Genomic DNA, 25,804 nt, shown 5'->3' with positions numbered 1-25,804 from the left:
AGTATAATAATTAAGGTTCTGTATCTTGGCTTTTAGGGAGCTCATCTCTTAAAATTATAGTCTTTGTCCTCACAGATGGCTGACCCTCAAGACAAACCAGTATTGTGAAAATTCCCATTCCCACTCACCCTCCAAACCCAGGAAGTGCTCCTTCCTCATTGCCCAGGGACTTTTTGTCTCTCTGGAGGAGCTGCAATGCTGTTGCTTTTCAGTGGCCATGTCTACAACCATTCCTAACATGATTTCTTTTACAGTGAGCACGATGTTGGGGAAGATGACATCTATGACTGTGTCCCATGTGACGATGATGGGGACGATATCTATGAGGATATTATTAAAGTGGAAGTTCGGCAGCCCATGGTGAGAATAACCGTTAACATGAACACATTCTAGATAACGTGCATTTTATATTACATCTGGATATTTTGTACTTTTTCTGTTCTTTGAAATACAAGGTTGCCTTTCAGCCTTAACAAAAAAGCAAATAAATCCCTGTGAATTAGATAAAGATTTGTTTTTATTAATAAGGGAGTTTAGTTACATTTGTAGATTTAGCTATGCAAGTGCTGGGATTCTTTGTGTATGAGACCTATAAATATGATTTGCCCTTATTCCACCTCACCCTTATTCTTGCAATCACAAGTTTGTCATCATTTTTTCTGTAAGACCTCTGTGAAAAGACTAATCTCAAGGTAGCTACTTAACATGTTTTTTTTTTAATTACTTAATATATAATTCACAGGCTGAATACTAATATAATGTTGGAAACCATGAGAATTATTTGCCTTAAAATCTCCTGAATAGAAATATGTGAAATAATTTATATTGTTTAATGCCTGTTGGAGTGTCTTTATTCACCTGTTACTTTGGTTTCTTTATGCTGCAGATCAGATATATGCAGGTGAGTAAAGCTGAATGTTCAGGCTTTGTCTTAGTATAAATAAAAAAGGTGTGGATGCAGGATTTGACAGTTCCAGTCAAACTCAAGATACCCAACAACAGACGTGTTTGGCAGGACCTGGAAGGTTGTTCATAAAAATGGCTTATGCTTGTTAAAAAAATTATTGTGCCATATTGTTGAAGGTTAATTTTGCTGGAATGGACACGAGCATGACAGTTTGCTAGCACTAGTGTTATTATGAATGGTATTGTTGGATTTTTGATGGATACAGATGACCCTGTAAGGCAAAATATTTTAAATAGTTCTTAAGCTAATTCGAATGTTATTGTATTAATAAAAACACAAGACAGATCATGTAAGGCTTCAGTTACACATTTCATCACTAACAGACCTAACCTTATTAACACAGAAAGGAATTTCTACCAATTTTACAGTTAAGGTTACGCTATTTCACCAGTGCAAATTCTTATAATATTTATTTTTCTTCCAAAGCTTTCCAAACAGGTCAGATTAATTCATAAGGCAAATCCTTTTCATAAGCCCTCTGTGTGACGAGAAGATGATCCAGCTGATGCATATGCTCCATTCAGTATATTTATCCATTTGAAAAATGGTTTATATAAACAAAAACAAAAGCAGGCAATGAACTCACTTTCCTCTCCTTGGTATCAGAGGGCAAACTGATGTGTGCAGAGTGCAAAAATCCTATAAATACAGCTGAATATGCTGGCCATTGCATCTGAGGTATGATTTGTTTGGAGATAAGCAAATAGACTAAGGCTTTTTTCCTGCAAAACACTGTAAATGTCTCAACACATCTAATTCTACTTCTGATTTCTCCACCTGAATTTGCTGCAATGGATAATTACATCTCATTCACTTGTTAGCATGAGTATGTACTTAGACATTTAGACATCCTTAGACTTTGCTAGACATTGCATGGGCATTTAAAATTTAACAAACGCTTTTGGTCACATCACTCATTTATTGCTGTTGTGTATATCAGGGTAGTGTCAGGTTAAAATGACGCCACTACATTGTTCTAGAATTTGGATCAGTGTTTTTGCCCTGTTTTTCCTCCCTTGCTGCATTAGGTCTCTAATTTAAAAATTAGATTAAGGAAATTGATTTATTTCATTGTCTGTCATCTATTCTGGAGTTTTTTATTTTATTTCAAAGATGAGAATGTTCATTTTCAACATTTTCTCATCAGAGTTAGTGCAATTAACACCAAAAAGAACACTAAAAAGAAGTTCAGCCTGGAATCCTGGAGTTTATGATTTTAGATTGAAGTGGTTTTAGATTGAAAGCTTTTGTACACAAGAGAGCAAAAGATTGTGTGCATTCTTTCATCTGCAACAATTCAAATATTTTGATGTTCTCTTAAAAAATATATTGACTTTAAATTTTAAAGCGGTATTTCAGTGTGTTCTAAACAGTAGTGGGTGGTTCTGTAAGTAACAATGGACAAGGACAGTCTACACCTGCTCAGTAAGGTTAATTTCCATTAATTGACTAAGGAATGACAGAGTTTTAATACCCAAACACTACAGGTTTATCTCAAGTCATATTTTGCCTGGGCTGATTTCATGCTCAATTTCTGTGGGGAATGTTTTGATTGTGTGCTGATAAAATAGTCGATTAGCATGCTGTGTATGTGGAGACTTAAAAGAACTATTGATTAATAGTGCAGCAAACTGTTATGAAAACCACCTTCATAAAGTCAAGATTACAAAACAAAATGGAATTTAAAATTATGAATGAAATGTCCTTAATTATTACGTTTACTTAGTCATGTAAAACAGAGGAGATGGCTGTTTTCATAACTGATATGTTTTTTTTTATCTTTTGGGCAGAAAATGGGGATGACAGAAGATGACAAAAGAAACTGCTGCTTGTTGGAGATTCAAGAAACGGAGACAAAATATTACAGAACTCTAGAAGACATTGAAAAGGTGGGTTTGGGTTCCTACAGTAGACGCATGCAGTCACTGTTGCTAAAGAGAGATAAACTCAGTTTTCCTGCTGCTGGTTTGTCATTAGGCTGCAGTTTTAGATATTGGCAGGTTGACTGAAAAAAAGAAAGAGCAGCAAGATCAATAGTAATGTTACTCGTATGATTCTGTTGAATAGCTTGAATCCCTGGGGCTACGTGTGACACGCACATAACCTCTGCCAAACAAACATTAAAATAATGGTGTAAAACCCATTGGACTACTCACTTTTAAAAGGAATTTAGCTGCTTAGGTTTAAAATCTCATATTAAATACTGACAGCCATCTTCAGTGCTGTTGTGAAATACAGTATTATTCACATTTTAATATGATAATGAGAGGTTTTGTTTTAAATTATTTTATCTGGTTTACCATGCAAATGTGCCAGTTATTTTATGAGCATTGAGTTCTATTGGCCTTCCAACAGTAACAGAATGATTTTCTGAATCTGTAAAAAAGCAGTTCACATGTCAGCTAAGAAATGTAACTATTTCTTCATTTAAATGTGAAAACTATTAAGTAGTATGTATATATAAAATCAAATCTTAGAATTCTGCACTTTTTGCCCTTAGAATGTGTTAAGAAATTGTCCATTGAAAACTTCTCTGTTGCAAGAAATGAAAGTGTGCATTTCAGAGAGAAGTCTGAGATAAATTATATTCTTCTAAGTTATCTCTGAAACACAGAATCATCCCTGGAATTGAGAAAGCATACTCTTTGGGAAGATTAATTGCATGCCTCACTCTGTGGTACAAATATCCTGTCGGTTTGTGTCAGTGTTTTCATGATTTGTTTTGAGATGAGCAAGCTTGAACAGAACAATCTTTTTCCTGAGCACTATATGGACTAATCTTGATTCCCTTTCAAAGGTAGATAGACTGTACAGCAACAAAAGGATCCACTTACAAAGGAATTTGTAACCTCTTGTGGCTCAGCATTGTTTTCTTATGTGTGTTTCGATAATAAAAGTGGCACAATTGGTAACAATTATAATAAAGTAAGATGTCACATTTCAGATTAGTGGATGGTTGCACATGCAAATATATAAATGGTTATGGAAAAAAATCTAATACAATATTAATCGACATTACTGGACATTAGTCGATTAATAACAATATTAAAGATATTAATTGCATCTAATAATGAACCCTTATAATGATGAATAATGATGAAACCCTACCATAAACGAACACATGTGTGAACACCTAAAGTAAACTGTACAGTATATGATAATGGTTACTTCCTTACAGGTTACTTGTAGATGAAAGATTTAGAACTAGAGTGATTTTCTAATGGATTCTCTTTACCTATTGCTATTTTCATTTGTGTCAAAATGTGTTTTTGATATTATTACTTTTTAAAGAATGTTTGAGAGTGTTAATGGCAATAAATATCCATTTATTTTTTAAGGATGAAACTGAGTTGCTCCATAAAGTTAGGGTCATAATATTGAGATCAGATGTTAGAATGTAATTTTTCACACTTCACTGAATTAAATAAAACAGCTTATGTCTAAGACAACACCACAGGAAACAAGTCTCTTTCTTCTCATTTTTAACATGCCTAGCTATATTACAAGAGCCTGACAAAGAGCATGCTATCCACGGTGTGAATAGCTGCTAAGACCCATAGCAAGATTCATGAGTTGTCACCATTAGTGTTTTATTACTGCTGCTCTGGATCAAAGTTTAAGAAACAGTTTAGGAACAGTGATTTCTTACTTAAATAAAGTTTGATTCATTGGCATTTTCATTAACCTTTTTTAAACTCCTTTTTTCAGAATTACATGATTCCATTGAAGCAAGTTTTAAGCCCTCAAGAAATGGATGCAATTTTCGTTAATCTAGAGGCAAGTAAATACAACTTGAAGTACTTTTTTTTTAATTTTCAAAAATGAATGCTCTGTGTTTTTTTCACTTTTATTTTTGTGACACTATACGTCCTTCCTGCTACTACCATTGCAAACACTGTGTGTGTTCTGCTGAATGTGTCCACATCTGCTTTAAGGAGCTGTGTTTGATTTTGTGTTGTCACTTCCTTCCATGTAACACACTATCAACTGTGTTTTTTTTGGAAACCCAGGATTTGATCAAGGTCCACTTCGCACTGTTGAGGGCTATTGACATGACAGTGGCAGCTGGAGGAAATGGGCTGGGAAAAGTTTTTCTGGACTTCAAGGAAAGGTAAAGAGTCTATAATATTCTTTGAAAAGCAATTTCTCTTTTATTTACTGTAATAAACAAAAATGATTGTTGAGAAAAGCAAATTGACAGTCATGTGCCCCCTTATACTATACTTAAGTGGAGTTTAATCCATACTAGCCTATGAATCATTTTCCAATACAGGAGTGCAATGTAATATACAGTAAATGCCATAACTTAGTACCAATGCACAGTATATAACGTCATCTTCAGTATAGCAGATGCAATATGGTATATTTGAGCCATTTATCTTCAAAACCAGCCTGTCAACAGAATTTTCCATTGCGTACAATAAGTGCTGACAACCATGACCTGCTATACTGCTTTCAGAATGACAGAGAAAACTCCTCCCAGCCAATGATTGAACGTGATTCATTAACCATGTGAAAGGAGCTCACAGTAATGCTGTTTCCATAATTACCAACAAGTTTTAATTTAATAAGAGTACACCTGTGTCCAAGCAGCAAAATTTGTCAGGAAATAAATAAGAATGCTCAGTAAAAGCTGCCATTAAGTTAAAATAAACACAAATGTATGAGGCGCCTGTTAAAATCAAAAGGAGAACAAACTTCTAAATGAATGTGTTTTAAACTCATAGCAGATGACAGATTTGAAAGACCAAGGAGTAAAATTCAGAGTTCTGTTCAACATTGTCCAAATACATCATGTAACATCAAAGGTATTACATGTAGCTGTATCTCTAGCAAGTTAAGATATTTCCAAAACTGAGTGGTAAAGCAGATCATCTCAGTAGAGGAAGGAAAGCAACAGTCTGCCTTCTTATCAACAGGACTCTTAATAAAAGCCATTGGGAACCTTTATTGTTGTCCTTTTTCAAAGCAGGGAGATTCCTCAAAGGTACTCCGTTCTGCTACACTATCTCCTGCATTTAAAAAGAGCCATTCATTTTAAATAGCTCATTCCATTGTATTAGGAACATTTGCAAGGAACGCAAAAAAAGAAACTCTTCCTATAGTCTTACAATATAAGAGTTCCCTATCTGATACTAGGAAATGTAAAGAGAAGCAGTCCTTCTGCGCAGCCAATGTGAATACACCATTAAGCAGTCTGGTTTTGACCTCCTTTGTCCATATAGTGTCTATTTGCCCTACAGCAGTGCAAGCCCTCTGTGTTAGATCTCTGCATTGTAGGATATAAAGGGAAACTGTGACCTTTTAGAACTCCTTTCACTAAATCAATAATGTAGAAAAACATCTCACTGAAGAAAGTTGCACCTCTTAGACAGGTAATATCCCTGTCTACTGTATACAGTGTACTGCCAGTGAATTTGGAGGAGAGATCAGTAGAAAAAGAAGTCATACTCCATGATCCCAAAAGAGAGAAAAAGATAAATTAGTGCTCTTTTCAAAAAAAAGCAGTGAAGGTTATTTAAACAGAATTAAATCTGTTTTTTATTGTTTAGGGGAGGTATATCATCTCTCACAAGTTCACTTTACAGCACCACAATGACACCAATTTAGAAAGCTTTTTCATTTAAAGCTTATCTTAGGCCTGTTTTCCTATACCACCTGCTGCTTCCCTGTTTGACAAACACTTAGTTGGCATTAAAGTGGACTCTCATAAAAATCAGAGCACAATGTCTCTTATAAAATAAGACCTTCAGCTTTGTAAGTGATTTCAATGAGGATTTCTAAAACAATCACTGAAGGCATATTATTTTTAGCTTTCAAAATTAACTGTTTTGTTTTTGGGAAGCTTCCTACAATACCGGCTTAGGGATTCTGCAGAATAAATTGAGCTGTAACTACAGGAATGGAGTCTTTTATAGGCATATTTTAGTACTGCAGCACTGATTGAATTCACCAAGTGTGTGGAGGTTTTTGTTCCTACTGGGTTATACTCAATCCCATTGGGAATCCCAGGACAGACAGAATATATGAGAAGATAGACAGGATTAAGTTAAAAAGTACTAACATAAGCACAGGGTGATGAGCTTGGAGCAGATATAAAAAAGCCATTACTTGCCATTACTTGCCTACTTGTAAGTCTGCTTCAGTGGATCGACACCATGAGCTTGCTTGAAACACTGCTGCTATCTCACTTTCTGGCTCCAGTCCTCCAGGGGACGCATGGCCTTCTTTTCACTGAGCACATTATCTACCACTATACCACAGTGCTGAGTGTGCTGCTGTCAGATTTCACAGTCTCACATCCCAGCTCCAACCTGTAGCATGGCTGGAAATCAAAGAGAAACTTCATGCAATGTCCAATCCAGCCCTTTATTCAAAATCTTCAAGCTCATAAAAGAATAATAATGGAATGGAATGTATTGGAATGAAGAATAGAATAGAGAATCTAACAAAATAATTAAATTTGAAAAATGTCTGTTTTCTGTCATTATATATTTAAAAGAAGATTGCAGATTCTTATGCTGGTCTGGTATTATTCACAGTGCACTTTACCAGCTAGAATTGCGTGATGTTCTGTAATATTTGGGTTTCGTGTGATAATTCTAGGAGTTGGAAACAAATGTAATGTTCAATGTAAACTTCTAACTGAAAAAGCTAAAAATAAACAATTGAGACATTTTATACAAGATTACCATATGTTTGTTTCAGATAAAAGAGAATAAAATGCTTTAAATGTCTGGCTTTGCTAGTTAATGCCGCATACAATGCATTGCAATGTATTCAGAGTTTTTAAATACTTATGGTTTAAAATAGTGGGTTCATGCTTGTCTTAGCACAAGTAATGATGATAATAGGGTTTGCTTCCTTACTAGTTATATATATATTAATGTTTTCTGCCTGGAATGTAAAATCTGATCCAGCACGTCTGACCACTGAGGACTACATGTTGAGCCAAACCTGAGCTGAAGAGGTTTAATTCCCTGCTCGGTATCAACGCTGTAGGTGTAGGCAGTCCTGTCTGTATCTGCCTCGTTGCAGGGGGGCTCTGATTATCACTACTACCCCTGTGGGGATCACTCACACAAAAGCCAGAAGCTCTGGCTGTGTTCCCGAAAGATAAGCAGCTCCGTGTGTTTCTGGGTGCATAATTAAAACTCCTGCTTGTTTGTTTTGCATTTGCAATTGACTCATTAAAAATCTTTTTGGGACAGAAGGTCTGAACAAATGGGCCCTGGCAAGACAGATCTGTCCTGTCTGCTTTGGGGAAAAAAAGAAGTCGTGATCTGCTTGAGTTATCTTTTAATTCTGTCATTTTTGACTGCCAAGCTGGAATGACAGATCTCATTAGCTCCAAAGTCAGGCTGGTTAGTCCTTATATAAGCCTAAGATCTCTGTCATGATTCTGGGTCATTAGTATATTTTTAACTGTGAGTGCCATATTGCTAGCAGTCTTAACAGACAGAAAAAAAGAGTTATATCAATTGCCACCTTGACATTTTTGTATGCAAAATTAAAGATGTCAAACCTTTTATTTCATTTTTCAAAAAATATAATGGAGGTTGTAATTTGTGTTGATTGTAAAACCAGTACAAAATGGGATCTGGAAAAAAAGGTGAGAAAGATAACAAAGTTATATATGTTTTATATGCCTGTAGGTCAGGGGTTGCGTCATTTTTATGCATGATTTACATGATCTTTTTCTCTTGTTGATGGGCTTCTTGATCATGCTATTCACTGCACAGAAGCTGCATTGTCAGGGTCTGAAAACCACTTACTCCCTGTTCGTATAGGCCATCACCTTGAAACATTAATTCTGCTGACCTTTTCCGTCAGTTAAGTTCTTGAGCAATGAATAAAGGAAATCCCCTGTAGTCCTATGCCATATGTTGCTAAATGCTAGTGGTTCACCACCTTTGTCATTTATTTCCAGGTGTTTGTCTTTCTGTTGTTTATTACTGTATAGTGAATTTATTTTAGTCTTTATTTTAATATATCTTACAATAGGCTGTAACACACCATAAAATGGGCCATTTCCAAAACTATTGTTTTCCCTTGTGGATGTCTGCTTGGCACCGAGCATGTTTGAGCACATTTGTTCTCAATGACTGTGGATGGATCGTGGATTGATCATGACCATACTTTAATTTGTCTGATAATGTCTTCTCCTGAATAACCATTTTATTTTAAACCCAGCTTCAGGTGGCATGCTCTGATTTTGCAAAGTGTGCTAAATATTGAACCAAATATTGTTACGTTGCTTGGTTTAGAAACCCGCTGATAAAAAATGACTACATTTCATTTCAAGGTTGTAAAAAAATTCATATAGAAAAATAAGTAATTTGAATTATTAAAAATAAGTACATTGTTACCTCCAAATACATGTGAAATCTAACTGAAATGGAAAATATATGATGCAGGATGCATAGGAGTCAATTTACAAATCTTTGCATGCCATCACTTCTGTTTTGCCAGGAGATTGGTGAATGTTGTGCTCTTTTTGGGGGCAGATAGGGGCATTTGAAATGTAAAAATAATATGCACGATGGGGTTCTCATAATGAGAAACGTGAAGCATTTGAAGTTGCTTGAGAAGAGAAAGAATTTAAATGAAGTTTTTCCATTGCAAGGGCACCGGGGCTGGACCTGAGGGATAATTCTGACTGAGCAGTTCCAGCCTTCGTGCTTTCCGTACTGTCGAATATGCTAGCAGCAGGTCTCATGTAAGATACGTGAATAACATAACACTTCCTAAAGACCAGCAGACATGCTTATTTATTTGCAACTGCTTACTATATTATAGTATTTCTTAACTAAGGGAGAAGGAAGGATGTCTAAATGTAGTTCTAGTTGAAAGTCTATGCTTCTTCAAATAAAAGGCCATCTTTTACATATGTAAATCTACAGTGCACAGGGTTTCTGGTTATCCCAGCCTAAACGGTGCTGAAATTATGGAGATTAAAGCCATACATTTGTCAAGAGAGCCAATTAGAAACTTTATAACGGATAAAACCAAAAATGAATAATACAAGGGATCAAGTCCAGTAGGAGAACGGTACTTAAGATCTGGGTCAGTCTTCAAAATAACAGGTTCTGAAGATCATATGCTGTCTTGTGAAAGAAACATTTCCTACAGTTTTTGATTTGTATTTCATAATTATAGTTGTATTATAAAATGAATATATAATTTAATAAAAGTGGCACTAGTTATTTAAAAGTCAATGTAAGAGAAAATACAAATTGTTTGTGATCATGGAGCTCCAAATGGGTGTCAGCAGCATTCATAATGCCTGTAAGAGCACTGTGGTCCATCACAACATCATGCAAAACACCCTGCAATGTATACTGTATGTATTGACTCCGCAGTAGAGTTCTTCTGATGGCCCTAGTGGTGTGATTGTGAATGTTTTAGTTGAATTATAATTTAATAAGCAGCTCTTCTTTTCCCCAGAGTGTGAATATGTAAACCTCTGCTCCATATGTCATCAGTGTGACACTGACACTGACAGATGCTGACCATCTCTCCCACTTCTCCTGTGGGCCCTGAGACTGAGAGTGCACCACACATCCTCACGTCTGATTTAGGACTGGCTCACAGCTATATTAATACCTTTGCATTCATGCCCATGGAAGAGCTTCAGGGAATGCAGCCGCCAGTTTGCTGCTTGTTTGAATGGTTTATCATGAACCACAGGTGCATGACTGTTGTTTTCAGATTTTATTAATATTTGGTTATTATTTCTCACATTGGAGGAGCCGTCAGAGAAGTGCCACATCATTATCACAGTTTTCCCAGAGGAACCAAGCCTCTGTGTTTCTCTATTAGAGAGTCACAGTTCCACATCATTTATGAAGTTATTTACAGGTTGCAGTGCTTGTTAAGGAATTTAAATAAAAGCTGCTTAAATCTTCTTAAGTCTCTGGACTATTTTAGGTGTCTTGGCAGAGTTCCAGTGCAGTAATCAGACATACAGTATTCTACTTCTTCAACAAGTCTTCATCGAAGAATATTGAAGAGAGCATTTTGAGGTCTCAAAGCTTGGTTAGCCTTTAAAGTAAGCAGTAAGATATTATTGAAGAATATTAAGCCAATTGTTTTGGAAACAGCCTTCCAATTATTCAATTATTTCAATTATTATTTCAAACAAGTTTCAATTATTTAGTAATAAAACAACATTTTGAATGGTAACATCATTTGCCTGCAGAATACAAATATATCATTCATGCCGTGAACTGTTTAAGATTTCATATTTAGTGGGATGATCTCAAATATTCTCTTAATGTTCTGTAAAACAATAAAGATCTGCCTTCAGAATTTAAAACATTATTGGCAGGGACACCTGGGATTTCTTGTCCTAAGAAGCTAAGGAAGAAGGAATTTGTCATTTCTGTTTTTCAATCAGAATTATTGAACTGCAAATCATTTTATCATTTTGGATTAGGGGTTAGGAGTTAAATGGCTTTGTAAATTAACAAGGTATTAGTAGAGTGATATAAGTGTTATAATAGCCAGCCCTGGCAAAAGATGAACTGAACAACTGTAACAAACCCTAATCCTGACCATAGGATAGCGTTAGGTGTAATTATTTTTATAAATGTTAATAACATATGAATAGATTGCTTATAGACATCTAATTCTAATGCTTTGAATTATTGAAACAGCTAATGTATAGAAATATTATATAGAAAATATAATGATGATATACATTTTAAATAGATGATATGTAGATGAGTTCATCCTCTGATGAGATTGCTCACACTGTCAGTTTTCTTTAGTACTGATTCACTTGAAACAAAATGACTAAAAGCCTTTTAAACTGGCATCTCATTTGCTTCTTTGCATAATCTCTATTGTGAGCTAAAAATTATAATCACCTTTCAAGTCAGATTTGTTCTACTTCTCCAACAAGGACGCACCAAACTTCTAGAGGGGGCTGACATTCACTGCTTGATCTGTAATTATTTGTGACTTTCCATGGCATGTGTATAATTATCTCTTTTGTTCTTGGCCTGTTGCTGTAGGAGCACAAAGGCATATATATTCCTTTGAGACTGAGTGTGCTTGAAATAAATCACAGCTCCTTTCTAATTAAAAACAACAACAAAGGATAGTTTTCAATCTTCTCCATTGCAGAATAGGAAAAGAAAATGGAACTTTTCAACAGGAAAATCTGGGTCTACAGTATATTTTTGTTATTCACAAAGATAGATGTGGCAATGTTAAATTAACTGCCGTATCTTTGTTTCTTTGTGTTCTTATTATGAGGAGTTTTTTCTTATGAGCAGCTTACTGTTATGTGTGATTGGAAAAAAACACAAGCTAATGTTAAACCACTCAGTTTCTTCCACACTCCCATTGTAAGCACTAGTTATCATTTACATGTGCTGATAGTTTTTAGGGGCTGAAGAGACTTGAGTTTATTCTTATCCAGGGCTGTTTTTGAATAGCAGGGTCAGGTGCTAGCCTGTGAAAAGTTTAATACATGCGATATGAGCTAGGAGACAGCAGAGTAATTCATAGTGGCCTTCACCCTCAGAATGGAGGGAGCTTTTAATAATTCCTTATGCTCAATGACACCTTTGCTTGTGAAACATGAAATCTAATCAGGGATATAGTGTTAACATTTTGGACAGCATTTACTTATCGGCAGGTTTTGAAAACACTCTAAATCTGTCATTGCCAGTGAAATGGAGAAGATGTGGTTGTATTCAGAGTCTAGGTTGATTGAGTGCTGTAGCTCATTCATGTAATATATCAAATGGCTACAAGCTGAATTTTAAGTTATTTTCTAGGTAATAATATTGAACTCCACATTGAAAACCAGATAAAAAAATCTGATGACACTTTTTGATGTTAAACCCTGTCCCTTTCCAGAGATCTGATACATCCCTCAACACACCACAATCGGCACCATGTTTGCAGGCACAACACATAACATTCAGAGTGGGTCCCTCTTAGCTTTACCTGAGGGGATTTTGTAGGTCATCTTTAATAAAGAGTACTTTTTCAGTTTGTGGGTAATACTTCCTCTTGTTCACATGTTTTTACTTGTTTATATTATTTCACTCAAATGTAGACAACTTGATCAGGCTTTTTCTTGGTTTAAATTAGCTGCAATTTTGATCAGTTAATTGTGCTGGTATATTTCCACAGGCTACAGTTTAATAATGTAGCTACCTGCTCAGTTATTAGAATACCATTACAATTCTAAAGAACTGTGGTAAACACAGTAATGGTCTACTCATTGGCCTGGAAGTAGCAAAAGATTAACATTGTAAACAAATGCTTAGATGGCATTCAGATTCTTATGAATTCACATCAAAAATTTAAAATGTGTAGTATATTTTATGTGTACATCATATGTACTTTTTGATCCAAGGTTTTTATGGTATTCCATGTTAAAATGTTTGTACAATTTCATTCATTCAGCATACCTTTTATTGTCTAAAATTGAAATCATCAGTACCGTCAATACAGTAATAATAATGAAAAGACTTTTATTAAGTAACAGTTTTACATATTATTTCTATGTGTGATTCCATCTTAAAGGATCTGGTTCTTTCTTTCATTGTACCATTGAACTGAGTGCTTCTAAGTTGTGGAACAGCATCAGTGTTCACATTTTGTATTCAGCAAGACAAAAATAAGAATTGAAATTTCCTCAAAATAAAAAGCTTTTTGTTCAATTATTATATATTTTTACATTATGATCTACATTCCAAAAAGGTTCCATTAATGTTCAGCTAATTCTGCATGAAAGAGAAAGATAATATCTAAAAATCATCAACCCTTAATTAGGCCCTTATGAGCCTGTCTGAAACAGACTGTGCTCAGCTGGGTGCATGGTTCTGCAGGAGGGATAGCACAGCCTGTCAATTTTAGGCCTGTTATCAACCCAGTGGGTAATCAAGAGAAAGTAATTAGGCTACCTACTGTAAAAACTCAAAACATGTAGATTTGAAACCTCCACTTCTGCATTCCTATAGTTCTCTCCCAGTATGCTACTGTACATGGTCAGTGATATGGTTTCATTTCACCTTTACCTTTTCTAAATGACCTTGTTCTATTGGTCTGGAAGTTTACTTACTCCTATGGTCATCATTTTACAGGCTACGGACATCTCATGAATGATAGAATATGTATTTAGTGTGAGAGAACTTTTGTGCTTCAGAGCTACAATGTCTTCTGATTGTCCATTAAGGTCTAGAGTTGTTAAAAAGATATGGAAATGTTATTTCTCTACTGCGTCATCATTTTCTTGACTCTTTCGTACTTAAGCATTATGCAAATTTCCAAATAATTTTCAGTTCCTGTTTTATTATTTTAACATACTTCTAGCAACATTTCATTTTCTGTTTAAAAACAGAACTTTTAACCTTAACTTTCAGCTGTATCATGCAGCACTTGTAGCCAAGTAATTCTAGTCCTTTCTATTTCAAAGAAAAATGCTACACAATGCCAGTCCACTGAGTGGTATAGAAGCTTTCTCCTATGTCTGATCAACTAGATTAGTCAGAAATAGGTGCCAGTGCTAGGTGCAGCAATCAAAAGTGCTGGTGCAGGCTTTTGAACTACTTTCCAGATTAAAATCTTGTCAGTGGATATACTCCAGCTTCTGATGTCCTTGAAACTTTGCATAAAATCAAGACACTCTGAAGAAGAAAAGAATAACTTTGGAAGTAATTTAAAACTAATGGTTTAATTTGGAAATGGATGATGGCTTTCAGTATGGTTACTCTGCCCTTTTTCTGATCTTGTCCCCATTTTCTAAATGAGAGGGAAGGTTTCCAGACAAGTGTTTCACATTACTGTTTTTGTTATACAGGCTGCTAATTTATGGGCAATACTGCAGCCACATGGAAAATGCTCAGAAGACTCTGGACAGCCTTATCGTGACACGTGAAGATGTCAAGATGAAAGTGGAGGTAACATAACTTTTTTTATAGTTACAAGAGAAATACATCTTAAGGTTACACTGCAGCAAAGGCACTTCATCTGGAAACCAACCTAAAATTAAACTGTGTTTTCAAAATGGATAATGTCATTTTCCAACACACCTCAGAAGTGTATGGTTGCCTGTCACTGTTTTATGACAGGATGCATTTTCTAGAGTCTGAAAACTTACTGATTATGATCTGTTCACAAAGTACAGAACTTATTGCAGCTTTTGCCAAATGACATTAGATCAAAGGTGTGTCATGTTCGCCAGGTGGCATCTTGAAAGCTTTTATGTGCCTTTAGGAAGTCAAAGGTATTGATTGACTATGCAAAGAGCATTTGGAAAGTACATATATTTTGCAATGTACATATCCAGTCAATGCATTTGAAATACTACAGGGATAGTCTGGTATCATCACCAGATAATCAATGTAGCTCTGACCATGAGACCTCTCATTAAAGCATAGTAAGTGGGCAGCAGAGTGCTGTGATTCAATTTCTCACATAGCCACATCAGTAGGCATGCAAGGGTGAAAAGTGTTCCTGAAATGAATGTGTGGTCTGTCCCAGTGTGTTTGAATAGGAGCTGACCTTTACAGAGCCCTTAAGAAATGGTTTTAATGATGTTCCTAGGCATGGGAGGCTAAGTACAGCTATGAGTGGTGTGACCTTTCAGACAGGAGATTGGATCATTCATGCAGGAAAACGAGTTTGTATTAGGGACATTGCAAGTTACCCAACTGCAAGCTCTTGGTTTTGCAGGTGTTAAAGGATGATGATCTCATCAGCGTATACAGTATGTCTTTATCAATGTCACTTCTAAAAGTTCTAAAACAGTCTGCATGAATAATTTGTTTAACTCTCTGGCCTACACTGGCTGGATATTTCCCTTTATGTAATAAAAATCCTATTAGAATAATATTATGTAAAGTCTGAAGACTGGGTCAATAACACTAGCTTCTGTGTAATAAAGTCATTATTGGATAGTTACAATCTGTCTGGTACCAATAGATTTCCACTCTGATGCTGTAAGTGTGATAGGCATGAACATAAATAAGACATGAAATGACATCTCAGAGCCCAGAGCTCAACTTGACACTCATACACATATATAAAAGTAAAATCTCTAGTAACGATGCCAAATTATTAACTTTCAGCTCTTTTCAGTCCTGTCAAATCTAGTTACTGTATACTGTACATGTAGTACAGTATGTATTTCAGAGTTTGTCCTGTACTCCTATAACTCCATCCAGAGTTGGGGAGAATTGCTGTATGCTAACTTTTACATTAACATTTTTTTCACATTTCATTTTTTTGCATTAACATGTCTTGTGTGAAAAAACTACAGCTTAAAGTCTACACTGGCCAGTTAATTTGTTCGGCTCTCTGAGTATCAGCATAAGATGACTATGGTGTAATTTTAGTAAATGTATCATTACACAGTCACTATCTTTTTAAAATTATTTCATGCTAGCCTATTTAGAGACACGTGCAGTGTCTTACGTTGTGTTTTTTTATGACAGACTACCAATTTAAAGCTTTGATCAAGGGAAAATATGGGAATTAAGGTTAAGGTACAAACTATGAGTGACATTTCTGGGACGACGAGATTTCAGTCCACAGGGACCATTAGCTTACCAGTATTTCAGAAACAGTATCTCTCCATCCAGTACCACACTTCAGAAAAGTCATTCCACTGTGGTAAATTCTTATTGAGATTACAAAGGATAATGTGCCTAGACGCTTCTTTTTTAAGATAATAAGGATTTCCTTTTCTTTATTCATATCCACAGATTAAACCATGTTTATTTGAATATTTTTTAATCTAAGGGTGATCAGCAATTACAACATATTCACTTGAGGACTTATTTCTTCTCCATTGTGCAGATAAGGACTCTCTGTTCTTTTGTGGATTGTGGAAGATTATAATTATTACATAGGGTTTAAAATGTTGCAAAATCCACTTGATAATTGCTGGGACGTATGTTAATTAAGAATTGGTCTAAATGAACACTGGGTTTTGTAACTGTGACAAAGTATTTTAGTGATTTTCACTCAGTAGACCCAGATTGACAGACAAATAATCAATCCTAATGGATAATTGTGATTGGCACAAAACAAAACGGACAATGCAGCACCAGGGCCATTACAGGGGGTTGTGGACTGTACCAAAACAGACTGAACAGGCAGTACAGTACATAGGAAAGAAGAGAAATGAGAAGGAGAGCAGAGGAGAGTTCAGCCTGCAAGCCTCAGACGAATACAAACAACATTCTGGAGATATTAAATTCATAGAAAAGGAAATTTGCTTTTACTGTGCGGCCCCCCTCTTGTGTGTGAGTGGATGCTCATGGATCAGTATGAAAACAGTAATATTGAGAGACAAGAACCAGATTTTTCTTTTGTTATTAAATGTTTCTAAAATGTTTCCAGAAAATCAGGAACAGAGTGTAGGAGTGCCTGTTCTGAAGGACTATTGGGAAAACTAGAAAACTGGACAAAGGTGATAAATTGGTCTGGTTTAGACAAAAACCTGATCAATTAAGATCAGTTAAGAGTTGCACACCCCTGGTGTAGGGAAATCACTGAGTGGAGTGATAAAATAACATCAGGAAATGTCTTTAAAGGACTGGAGAGAAGGGAACAACATGCTAAACATCCCTGAGAGCTTTTATTACAAAGTGCAATATCTTTCTGTCACTCATAAAATCTGACAAGACGATAATTATAATTTAGCCTTCATTGACACTTTTTGTATTTAATTTATTGCTTTGTTTTTATTTGAGGCTGATGACAGTAGTTTTGTATTTGATGTATCACCATTGGCCTTTGTTCCCTTGCAGAGAATGTCAGTTATTTCGCAGTGTTTCAACACTGTTTTGTATGAAATTGCTAGTAAAATGATGGTTTGGACACTTTTTTAACACCACCAGCATGTTTCCACCAGTTTGGGTGATGAACACCTAAATTAAAATGTTTTATCGATTGGTATTTGGAATGAAATATTTTTCCAATTCTTTTAGAATTGCTTTTACATATGTTTTCAACTTATACTTTATGAGACGGTTGTGTTTCAGAGGAGCATATAAAGAAAATATGTAAGGTGGGATGGGTAGGGCCTTTGAGCAGGTTTGAGCAGATTTTATTAGTGAATACTCTCATAATCGTGCCCTATTAACTGAATATTCCAGCTATGGCTGTGTACAACACTTTTAAATTGAGATAATCTCCTGTAGAGAACGATATTGCATCTAGGTCCAATGCAGATCGCTAGGTAAATAAACCAGAAATCAATATAGTACAATACAGTACAACTATGGCTACATTTTTAGTATCAGCAGTTGTATTAATTATTATTATAATGATTTAAAGCTTTAAAGGTTAACGTGACATTTGTCTTGTATACAGGAATGCACAATGAAGGTCCAGGAAGGAAAGTTTAAGCTCCAGGATCTGCTAGTAGTTCCAATGCAAAGGGTATTAAAATATCATCTCCTGCTGAAAGTAAGTTCATTAACTTTATAAATCTTGTGAGAATGGCCCTGTTTAATAGGTTATGTTAGGTCTTCTATACAACTGTTTTTAGCTTGGTGTAACAGTCATCCACAATTCCTTCAGTCTGCAGGAAAAGAAACTAGTTTACAACTTCAGATGGTTTTACACATTAACAAAATATGGTCATCTGAGATTTGTTTGTTTGAGCGACTTTAAATATTTCTCATATATAAAACACCTAACCCGTATGACACAGAGGATTATTTGCGAAGGCTCGAATAATTAAAAGGCAGTGAAAGAGGGGGATTCCAATGGAATTCCCTGAATCAGAACAGGATTCCACTGACACTCCAGACTTAATATCATGAGTACTGGGAGCTGGGGAATATCCTTTGTTATTTTTCTCAAAGTGCAATAAACTATGCATTGTTTGGAATACGTAGTTGTATTCTTTTAAATCTGTAGTGTTTGTTGTAGTAGAAATAGTCTAGTCTTGGGTTCTTCCTGTAAGGATTTCTGTATTAATACTGAGGTTTCCTGTTTGTCCAGTGTTGATTGATTTTTTTTTAATCTCTTAGCTTTTTACCATAACATTTAACATAAAAAACCCAGGTGTAGAGTTTTAAGACAGCTTTAAAATGATGACACTGTCAGAAGAATTACAGAGGTTAATGCAGTCAGCCCACTTGAACAAGCTCTTGTGTTAAAAATTTAAAAATTAACTACTTTCACAATCTAAAATATGTATTGTTCGCTTCTAAGCGTCTCTGAAAAACTGCACACTTTGCCTTTAGTTCAATCAGCTGTGCTTTCAGGGGTGCTGGCTGAAAGAGTCCTGTTTTCTTCCCCGTTCAGGAGCTGTTGGGCCATTCTGCAGACAGGCCTGAGAGGCAGCAGCTGAAAGAGGCTTTGGAGGCAATGCAGGTGAGCCTGTGGGAAAAAATCCTACTACAGAGGCCTTACAGCCTCTCCTTTTCAAAAGCACTAGGAGGTATGAAAACAGGGAAAGTTGGTGTACAGGTAAGTACCTGGTAATTATCAGACAAGCACTAATTCTCAGCCTGTAGAATGTAAAGAAGCTGTAGCCACTACTGAAAAGGTCTTCTGAATGAGTTTCTACTCTGTGCCTAATTCTCTCAGTTTTAGATGGTCAGCGCTTTGGGACATCTAAGCACAGCACTAGTATCTTCTTGTAACATGAAAAATCGAACATGCTCATTTTCAAATTAAAAATACCTTAAAAACAAACTTGAAGAATAATACAATAGAACAGAAGCCTCTCGAGTCACACTGTGCCGCATGAAATACTGTACAATGAGGGCGGAAGACAAAGGGGACATTAGATGCATGTAAAACACCAACTTCTTTAAAAGTTTAAGCTTTAAAACTTTTTTACAAATGCTTCTGGTGTAGATTAGCCAATTGTAATAGTGAATGTGCAACCGGGTTTGTAAAAAAACGACCAGAGAGCAGTTAAATATACTGAAACCTAGGTGCGTCTGACCATTTGGACCACATGTCAAACTTTCTCCTGGATCCAGAGAAAACATTGAGCATGAAACTGGCTAAAGAGTTTGTAACACGCACTGTGAACTCCTCTGCTCCAGATGCAAAAAAGAACAGAAAGGGCGCTCGGGAAAAAGGTCATGGAACATGTTCAAACCAAGACTGTTTTGACTGCATCTAGTATTGTGGAGAAAATTGAATATGCACTTTACTGGTGACCATTGTCAATGCTCAGTCTGAACAAATATCCAGTTTTCCACACAGCTTACAAAGACTCTAAACGTGATAAAGCTTCTTATGGTTTCAGGCACAAAATAAAATTGTCAGGAATTGAAGGGGATTGATATAGGATGGATTTTGCATTCCAGTGTTGCACGCTCAAACATTCCACAACACAGTTCAGAGTATAGCAGGAGATTGTTCGAGGGGATAGATTATAGTGAGCTCCTAAAATCTGGCTAATGTTAAATGAGGCTACTAGTTTGAACAAAAATAGAACCTTGATTGTGTCTCATGCCTGCTTGTACCTTTCATTTAAACCAAACGTATTTTTTAATGAAAATAGAAAAAAGATGAGAATGGTATCCTTGAAATAAAATAATGGATTTTGTCGCATTGGTTACTCATGAGCTATATACAGTACAAGCTAGGGGTGATTACACAGTCAGATTAGAAAAACTATGGGTCCGATGACAGGTCCATCAGAGTGGAAATGTTTCAAGAATTCACTAAGCTTAATAGCATATGGTAGTAGAAATGAGCAATTAAAACATGTTTTTTAATTTTGTTATCATCTTATCATTAGCGGTGGCTTGAAAATGAAAGGGCCTTACATTGAGGTTAAGCGATATGCTCTTGTCATGGGTAAGCAGTCCAGTACCCCTGTTGCCCCTCATACATCCACTCCTCCCATTCACATTGAGCTTGTGACTTGCAAACGATGCACAGTTTAAATCGACTGTCCTGGTTTAGAAAAGCATCAGTATACATTGCAGGGTGGTGTTCTCCACTTTAATCATAGCACAGGCCCACAGTCCAGCACACCTTTATAGGTCTGTTTAAGACCTAAGATTTATTTTTTTATTTAGTCTTGCCAGGTAAATAATTAATCCTAATGGGTAATTAAGTGTGCAGCTGGAGTGCAAGACAAATAACCCTGCATCCTTTCTGGATCAAAGGTGGGCACTCATGCCCAGGGTTTAAAATCAGCAGTGGACTTTAGGGAGCTCCAGCTCTAGGACTTTCTGAACCTTCTCATGCCAATCTGCAGAGTGGGAGCTGCTTTAAAGATACATACATATACTGTACATAAGGCTATATGTCTGAGATGGTATAACTTAAGGAGACATAGAAAAATGACTGTATTCCAGGTTGAACTGGGGGTTGGAAAATAGTACACTATTACTATTATTACGGGCACAGCCCGGGTGTTCTGTTGTCAGTCACATTACAGGCAGTAGTATGTATACTGCTCCATATGTGTGGTTCTCAGATCATTCCAGCGTTACAATAATGGAAAGGTGTGAATACTGTTATAAATATCTATTAAAAATAGAGACTTACCTGTTAGATAGAATTGCCACCTTGAGTTAAAGAAAGTGTCTCTCCATCAAAAATGCTCATTTAAAGTGGCAACTTTAGAGAGGCCATGGAAGAGAATTATTAACAGGGACTTTATTATACTACTGCATGAATTATTACTTAATCTATTTCTGTTTTACTTCCTTCAGGACTTGGCAATGTATATCAATGAAGTAAAAAGGGACAATGAAACATTAAAGAAAATCAGTGAATTTCAGAGTTCTATTGAAAACTTGGTAAGTGTCATTTGGTTGTCGTACCACAACAGGTATAGTCATCAATAGCTAATCGAATGAGATTTAGTACAAATTCAGCTGCTGTTTCTTGCTGTCCAAGTGTACACATGAATAGATGGTTGCTGGTTTAATTAGCAGTTTACATCAAAATAACTTCAAATGTTGAGATGATTTTGAAAAACCAGGCTTGAAAAAGTTGCCCGGGTCTCCGACTGGCTGCCTTCAGTTTTAAAGGTGTCATGCCTTTTTCAAATTTTGTGTCTTTGTCTACCTCTCTATTCCTATTGTTTCCTACACTTCATGGTTACAGACAGTCTCAAGTCTCAAGTCTTCTCCAAGCGGAGGCACCGCAGTGTACTCTCATTGTAACCAAATGTCTGGAAATGCAGTTATCTTTGTTTAGGGTCTACTGTACAATATACACAACAGTGTGGTCTATATCTGTGCTATTTATTCTGATACTACAAGAATGTGTTTATGTTCACCCACCTCACACAAGCCTTGTTGGTCCTTTTTAGCCTCACATGTCTGCAGTATTCTGAATTGCAATGAATAATTTACCATCTCAGCGTAATAAATAACACCACAGAAGAACATTCTTTAAATTGCATTGAATTGAAAATGAGATTCCTGTTGTGAATACTTCTGCCTGATTGTTATGCATATGAATTATCATGTAATATCAGATGTTTTTCTCTGTATCACAGTTATGCTTATTTTCTACATTCAGACGCATATAATCACTTCTTTATTGCTAATTTCTTCTTTTTGTCATAGTTTCAAAAGATCTAGAATGTTTGTCTTACATCTCAAGACTGCCAATAAGTTTTGGCTTAGAATTTAGTGCTAGAGTTTAAAATTCAGGCTGTATGTTCCTGGAATTTGTCCTGGCTCCTGAGTCAGAGTTCATCTCACACTTAAACTTAGCACTGCTGTGAATTGTACACAACAGTGGAGCAAAATGTCTTTTTGTTCAAATAGCATGTGAAACTGGAAGAATATGGGCGGCCAAAGATAGACGGAGAGCTGAAGGTGTCCTCTATAGTCAACCGGACTAAACAGGACAGGTAACTGAAAGAATTCACCTGGTCAATTGTATGTGGGGGCTCTTGTTTCCAAAATGTGTGGTGCAGTGTATTTGTCGGTTTTGTACTTGCATGCAGTCATCAGTTACTTCCACTTGACTTCTTCAAAATGAAATAAACAAAAGAAAGCTGAAAAACAGAAAGCAAATGACATCTCTTCTAGCCCTGTCCTAAATTAGGTGCTCCTGGTATTTTTGAGGTGTTATATAAAGGTGCTACAACTTGTTATAACTTTGAGACAAGTTGGCCTTTGTTCCTTCCTCCGTAATTCCCATGAGGGAGTGAAAATGTTTGGATTTTAGCCAAAATAGGTGTTAAGACACCCCTTCCTTCCCTATTATCTGGATTTTCAGAAACAGGGTTTAATAACCCTGCTGATGGTATGTCTGGGATGTCCAGCCTATGAATTCTGACCAGAGAGAGAAGGTTCTGCAGGCCAGTGTTGCTCCAGATCAGCAGTCAGCCGTGAAATGAGTCGCTGGTTCTGCCACTGTGATTCATGTGGGCTGCTATACCTGCTCACACCTGTCAAGACAAAGGAGCAGCATGTCCTCTCTGAACTGTCAGTAATGACCTTTAGAAAGGGGAAAATAGTCTATAGCCACCCAACACCTTACTGTATGTAGCAACTTTCAAGGTTATCCATATCATAATATGAAGTAGTTCAGGTGGGTAGCTGCGTCAGCATGCATAGGCTGCAAAGGAACAAGAAATAGGTTTATTCTATGCTGAAAAGAGAAGAAAGAGAACATTGTTTCAGCATGAAATAAACCTATTACTTGTTCCATATCATAATATGTTCAGAGAATAAAATTAAACTGGTGAGTGTTACCTTATACATAATAATGTGGTCAAACCGGTGCTCATAGGTGGAACAAAAGGAAATCCCAGCTTAGAAATATCATTGCTTGGCATAACTATACTGTACACACAGTTTCATGTTCATTTTAGTTTGAAAATGCTTTTGAATATTCACAGGGAATGTTTCACATCTAATTGAAACACTTTACTAATTGTGGTTGATGTTCTTCATTTGCACAGGGAATTCTTATGTGGTTTATACATTTTTGTATTGCTCTTGATCTATCAAGTTGCCATCCCATCAAAGTGTAGTGAACCACGATGGTTCCTGGAAAACCATTCAATCAATTGGAGGACTTTGACAAATGCTCCCATCTGCACTTAACAATAAAATTGATGACATTATATGAAAAGCTATCATTTAGATGGTACACACAGTCACACTGGACTGTGCTAGGTGTCCATCAGAGAGCTGTATTTTAGCAGGGTAAGATAATGCTGGTGAGGCTTTGTGAGAAGTGACAGTAATTCCAATGTAATCACATTCAGAACTCTCTGACCTTCAGCTTCATCAGAAACCTCAGGCACTGGTCATATACATGACCTCTGAATAATGTCTATATTGAAGTTTTAAATAATTTGGTTTACTGTTTATATTTTAACAGACAGCAGATCAGTTGCTTGCAAGTCTTAATAACATAGAGCTGACTTCACCATCGGTTTTTAAAACAAGATCTTAATTTAAAATTTGTAAAAAAGTGTGAGACTGTCCTGATACATACTGTAAACAACAGCACAGATATATTCTGCTGGCTAGTTCAATCTCAGAAAGTGTATTAAATGCTTCATTGTTGATTTTGGAGAGAAGGTTTGTTTACTTGGTCGCCACCTGCAATTTCTGTGCAGTTAGTATTTTGCATCAGAAGAATGCAAAATCGGAAATGGCCATGTGGTACATTTAGCCCATTTGGGAAGAAACGTCAAAGAGACCATTCACATTCTACCACTAGATCAGCAAGGCACTCGCATTATTGACATTATCATGTTCAAGTGCAGGCAGCAGAGTGGTTAGCATTGCTGCCTTGCAGTGCTGGGGTCCTGGGTTCTAGGGTGGGGTTTGTATGGTGTCCCTGTGTTCATATGGATTTCCTTGGGGTACTATAGTTTCTTCCCACAGTCCACAGACATAATGGTTAATTGGCTTCTGGGACAATTAGCACTGGTGTGAGTATGTGCCTTTCTGTGCCTTTGTGTTCCCTGTGTAGGATAAAGCAGTTAGAAAATGGATGGAAGGATGGACAGATGTTAAAGTGTATCATGGAGATGTTGCAGATTAGTTCATTCAGTACCCTACCTGTGTGACTCTGATCGTAGTATCCTGAAGTGCTGCTCCTGCGGTTCTGCAACTCAGTTGAGAAATAAAGCTTATTTTTTAAATAATGGATTCAGACAGACCTAGGAATCATAGGGGTTTGTAACCATTTCACTCTTTCGCTGTCAAAAAGTAAAACACTACACATTTTTTTTCATAATTCGTCATTTTAATGCATCCAGTTTAGAAAGATTCTTAAACATGATATACAGAAATCATTTTGTTCGGCTTTGAGATATTGCAATCCAGTTGGTTCAACAAATTATTAGATGTGAGTCATAGTACTTGCCCTAGTCTTCCTCTGGGGGAAGTTAATGTCTTGTACGAAGTGTGTAAGAAGATCCACCCTGTGTAAAAATCTGAGTCTATGACGTTTAACCTGTTCCTGTTTCTGTTGCTCTATCACCTTTAGGTATATATTCCTCTTTGACAAAGTGGTAATAGTCTGTAAACGGAGAGGATACAGCTACGAACTGAAAGAGATCATTGAGCTAATGTCTTACAAAATGACAGATGATCCCATGAACAACAGAGACATTAAAAAGGTAAGGTGGCATGAAATTCGAAATTTGAGGTGCTGTCAAATCCTTCTAAACTGTTATGAAATAAGAATTATCATCACAAAAAAAGCACCGCTTTAACTGTGCCTACTAAAAAGAAGTAGTAGTGCCGGTGTCTTCATATTCTAAATACACTCTTTTGGCACATTCTCAAAACCTTTACAGAATATTCAAAAGGAAGATAAGCCAGTACAGAAATTTCAGAACTTAAATTTTACTTCCTGTGCAAATTAGTTTTTCTGTGTATTCTGGTACAATTAAGTTTG

The 25,804-nt window shown here is 36.2% G+C and overlaps 1 protein-coding gene across 1 annotated transcript in view; it reads left to right on the top strand.

Annotated features, from left to right (window-relative positions):
- vav2 (vav guanine nucleotide exchange factor 2) overlaps nucleotides 1-25,804 on the top strand; it is a 201,096-nt gene that overhangs the window by 160,810 nt on the left and 14,482 nt on the right. Inside the window, exons 5-14 of the mRNA XM_088940647.1 lie at nucleotides 255-360; nucleotides 2,758-2,856; nucleotides 4,676-4,744; nucleotides 4,978-5,078; nucleotides 14,790-14,889; nucleotides 18,311-18,406; nucleotides 19,253-19,321; nucleotides 21,634-21,720; nucleotides 22,702-22,787; nucleotides 25,391-25,523. Coding sequence (XP_088796773.1) covers nucleotides 255-360; nucleotides 2,758-2,856; nucleotides 4,676-4,744; nucleotides 4,978-5,078; nucleotides 14,790-14,889; nucleotides 18,311-18,406; nucleotides 19,253-19,321; nucleotides 21,634-21,720; nucleotides 22,702-22,787; nucleotides 25,391-25,523 — 946 coding nt within the window. The remainder of the gene's footprint in view (nucleotides 1-254; nucleotides 361-2,757; nucleotides 2,857-4,675; nucleotides 4,745-4,977; nucleotides 5,079-14,789; nucleotides 14,890-18,310; nucleotides 18,407-19,252; nucleotides 19,322-21,633; nucleotides 21,721-22,701; nucleotides 22,788-25,390; nucleotides 25,524-25,804) is intronic.

This window comes from Atractosteus spatula, chromosome 23 (assembly GCF_055471065.1).
Source record: "Atractosteus spatula isolate fAtrSpa1 chromosome 23, fAtrSpa1.hap1, whole genome shotgun sequence".
Classification (NCBI taxonomy): domain Eukaryota; kingdom Metazoa; phylum Chordata; class Actinopteri; order Semionotiformes; family Lepisosteidae; genus Atractosteus; species Atractosteus spatula.
The sequence above is the reverse complement of the archived record's forward strand: the minus strand, read 5'-3'. Positions and strand labels throughout refer to the sequence as shown.